At 49.8% G+C, this 3,863-nt stretch overlaps 1 protein-coding gene across 1 annotated transcript in view; it reads left to right on the top strand.

Annotated features, from left to right (window-relative positions):
* The window catches only part of Krt82 (keratin 82, type II), an 18,224-nt gene extending 14,789 nt beyond the window's left edge, over nucleotides 1-3,435 (top strand). Inside the window, exons 7-9 of the mRNA XM_013032464.1 lie at nucleotides 1,824-2,044; nucleotides 2,248-2,279; nucleotides 3,182-3,435. Coding sequence (XP_012887918.1) covers nucleotides 1,824-2,044; nucleotides 2,248-2,279; nucleotides 3,182-3,417 — 489 coding nt within the window. The 3' untranslated portion in view covers nucleotides 3,418-3,435. The remainder of the gene's footprint in view (nucleotides 1-1,823; nucleotides 2,045-2,247; nucleotides 2,280-3,181) is intronic.
* The last annotated feature ends 428 nt before the right edge of the window (nucleotides 3,436-3,863 follow it).

Here is a 3,863-nt window from a genome sequence, read left to right as displayed (position 1 = left end):
AGGGAGGGAGGGAGGGAGGGAGGGAGGGAGGGAAGAGGGACAGAAAGAAAGAGAGGGAGAGAATGAAAGAAAGTAAAGGAAGAAAGGAGAAGGAGAGAGAGAAAGAAAGAGAGAGAAAGATAAAGAAAGAAAGAAAGAAAAAGGAAGGGAGGGAGGGAAGGAAGGAAAAGAAAAAAGAAAAGAGAAAGAAAGAAAAAGGAAGGAAGAAGGAGGGAGAGAAAGACAGAAAGGAAAAGGAAGAAAGTGAGGGAAGGAAAAGAAAAAAGAAAAGAGAAGAAATAAAATAAAGGAAGGAAGAAGGAAAGAAAGGAAGGAATGAAGAAGGAAAGAAAGAAAGAAAAGAAAAGAAAGAAGGAAGGAAGGAAGGAAGAAAAAGAAGGAAGGAAAGGAAAGAAGGAAAGAACAAAAGAAGGAAGGAGGAAAGGAAGGAAGGAAAGAAAGGAAAGGAAGGAAGGGAAGGAAAGCCACCCCAGCAGAACTAAAGCCTAGCATCACCAAGAAAGGTGGCTAGGAGATGCCATGGGCTGGGCATGGGCTCTGACTCCTCTGTCTCGGCAGTATGAGGAGCTGAGGATGACAGCTGGAGACCACTGTGACAACCTTCGAAACCGTAAGAATGAGATTCTGGAAATGAACAAACTGATCCAGCGGCTGCAACAAGACATTGAGACAGTCAAGGCCCAGGTAAGGCAGGACCTCTGGCTGTGACAGTCCACCAGCGACCACAGCAGAGGCCACTGGTCCACTAGAAGTGGGGGCAGTCCAACCTCCTGGTGAGCACCGCCAAAGAGGAGACAGACATGTGCCACCTTGCTTAACAGGAAACAAACCTTTTCTGTAAGAGCTGCTCATCAGATGAGCAGCCTCGGGATACACCAGGTCCCCAATGAGATGAGGTGACCCCTGGCAGAGAGGAAAGAGCAGGGGAGTAGGGACCATGTTCTCTATGGCTCCTTCAAACCCAGACCCCAATCCTGTGATCCTACCAGAGCTCCAAAGTGGGGTATTCATAAAATCAGAACTCCTTTGTTCTCCTAGGCTAATGAAGACCAGGAATTAAAATATATTAGTGCCAGGTGCCAAAGGCTCACACTTGTCATACTAGATACTCAGAAGGCTGAGCTCTGAGGATTGTGATTTGGAGCCAGCCCACGCAGAAAACAAAACAAACAAACAAAAAAATAAAAACATGAAACTGGGTGCTTGTGGCTCACACCTGTAATCCTAGCTACCCAGAAGGCTGAGATCTGAGGATAGTGGTTCAAAGCCAGAAGTCTGTGAGATATTATCTCCAATTAACCACTAGAAAACCAGAAGTGGTGCTGAGGCTCAAGTGTTAGAGTGCTAGCCTTGAGCTGAAGAGCTGAGGGACAGTGTCTACACCCAGAGTTCAAGCCCCACGACTGACAGAATTATAAATATATAAATATATAAATAAAACACGAGGCACTTATCTCTAATTAACCAGCAAAATATCAGAAGTTGAACTGTGGCTCCATTTGGGCAAAAAAAACAGAAGGTCAGGCGCCAGGCCCAAAGTTCAAGTCTCAGTGCTGGTGCACAAATGCTCTCAGGTGCACAGGTATGCGTGTGCACACACACACTGCTGAATATTTTCAAGAGGAAATTCTCAGATCTCACATCTTTCACACAGAACATAGTTCCCATTACCAGAAGGAGCAGATGGCCCAATCCTAGGTTCAAATCCACTGCAAACGCAAATCCGGCAGCTATTATGACTTGTTCTTCCTGTCTTGTGTGGATCTAGCTAGGGCCCCAACAGTCCAGTGATACCTTCTTGTGTGTGTGTGTGTCCTCCCCAGCGCTGCAAACTTGAGGAGGCTATAACCCAGGCGGAGCAACAGGGTGAGGCGGCCCTCACTGATGCCAAGTGCAAGCTGGCGGGGCTGGAGGAGGCCCTGCAGAAGGCCAAGCAGGACATGGCCTGCCTGCTGAAGGAGTACCAGGAGGTGATGAACTCCAAGCTGGGCCTGGACATCGAGATCGCCACCTACAGGCGCCTGCTGGAGGGTGAGGAGCACAGGTGAGCTGAGAAATGAGGAAAAGGAACTACCTATTGCCTATTCTATTACCCATCCTGTAGTTCATGGAATAGTCAAGACTGCACACAACAGAGGAGTCCTCCTGCTTAATGCACTGAAGGCTGGAGGGGGAGAGGTACTACATGGATCAGCCTTGTTCTCGTCAATACAATTAATCTTGTCTTCCTTTCCTTCCTCTCTCCAGGCTGTGTGAAGGCATTGGGCCAGTGAATATCTGTAAGTAGATGAGCCATGCTACCCGGGCTCTGGGTCTTGGGAGTCGATCAATCAGTGTTAAAGTCCACACCACCCACTCAGACCTCTGGAGCTGTCTCCATTCCACAAGAAGAGCCCTTACTGCCATGAGTTTTGACTGATGGAGAACTCTGGCTGGCCTGTCCACTTCTTTTAAGGGCTAGAAATGAGAGTAAGCCAGGCACTGGTGGCTTATGCCTGTAATCCTAGCTACTCAGGAAGCTGAGGTCTGAGGCTCACAGTTAGAAGCCAGCCTGGGCAACAAAGTCTGTGAGATGCTTATCTCCAATTGGCTACCAAAAAGCCAGACGTGGAGCTATGGCTCCAGTGATAGAGCTCCAGCCTTGAGTGAAAAAGCTAAGGGACAGTGTTTAGACACTGAGTTCAAGCCCCAGTACTGGCACATATAGAAAGAGAGAGAGAGAGAGAGAAAGAAAAAAAGAAAGAAAGAGAGAGAGAGAGGAAGGAAGAGCGGGAGGGAGGAAGAAAGAGAGGGAGGGAAGGAGGAAAGAAGGCAGGAATGGAAGAAGGAAGGCAGGAATGGAAAGAAAGAGAAGAAAGGAACAAACAAAAGAACTAATGAATGAAAAAAAAAGGGGAGCAGACTTGCATCACAATTTCAGAGGCTCTAAAAGGATGCTTAAAAGCAGGCTTAGAAGGGAGAGACAAGACAAGTTGAGACTAAGAGCACCTGAATCCAGCATCAGGCCTGGCCTTATCAAGGCTCTGGGAAAAGGGAGATGGACATGGGCTAGATGAGGAGGCATGGAAGTGGGCAGCTGGAATGGGGTGTCCTTGGAGGGGAGTGGCCTGGCTGAGGTGCTCGGGGGAAGCCCTGTCAGCCTGCAGGCTGGGGCCCTCAGAATCCTTTCCCCTTCCCACAGCGGTGAGCAGCTCCAAGGGTGCCGCCCTGTACGAGCCGTGTATGGTCAGCACGCCCATGCTGAGGACCGAGTACTGCACGGGGCCCGCTGGAGTCCTCAGGAGCAGCGGGGGCTGCAGCGTGGTGGGCACAGGCGAACTCTACATCCCCTGCGAGCCCCAGGGGCTCCTGAGCTGTGGGAGTGGGCGGAGCTCCAGCATGAAAATGGGGTCTGGGAGAAGCTCTTCAGGCCATTAGAATGAACACTGGACCAGAGGCTGGGAACCAGAGCCCAGGATGCCTCACCTTTACACACACACACACACACACACACACACACACACACACACAAATCCTTAGTTCCCCACACTGACTCCAGATTCCCCTAGGGTTCCCCCAGGGAGCTGAGCTGCACCCCCTCCCCCTTAGGCCCACCATTATCTTCAAGAGCCACTTTTCACATAGCTGGATACAGGCCCTGAAGTAGACCATGGACTGAGTTGGGTGCAGAGAAAGAAATTGCTAAACTGTTGTCCTCTAGGCTGGTGATGGACAGCCGAGTATGATGGAGAGAATGCAGTCCCCTTACTGCTTCTCTTCCAGATAAGAAGGCCAAGTGGGCACATTACTTCTGCTTTGTTGAAGGTCTCAAGCCAGTTTACTCAAACTGTCAGCCCTGCCCTCATCACCCCACCCAAACTTCC

Source organism: Dipodomys ordii, unplaced genomic scaffold (genome assembly GCF_000151885.1).
Source record: "Dipodomys ordii isolate 6190 unplaced genomic scaffold, Dord_2.0 Scaffold155, whole genome shotgun sequence".
NCBI lineage: Eukaryota > Metazoa > Chordata > Mammalia > Rodentia > Heteromyidae > Dipodomys > Dipodomys ordii.
Note: the sequence above shows the minus strand (reverse complement) of the source record. Positions and strands in the feature narration are given on the sequence as shown.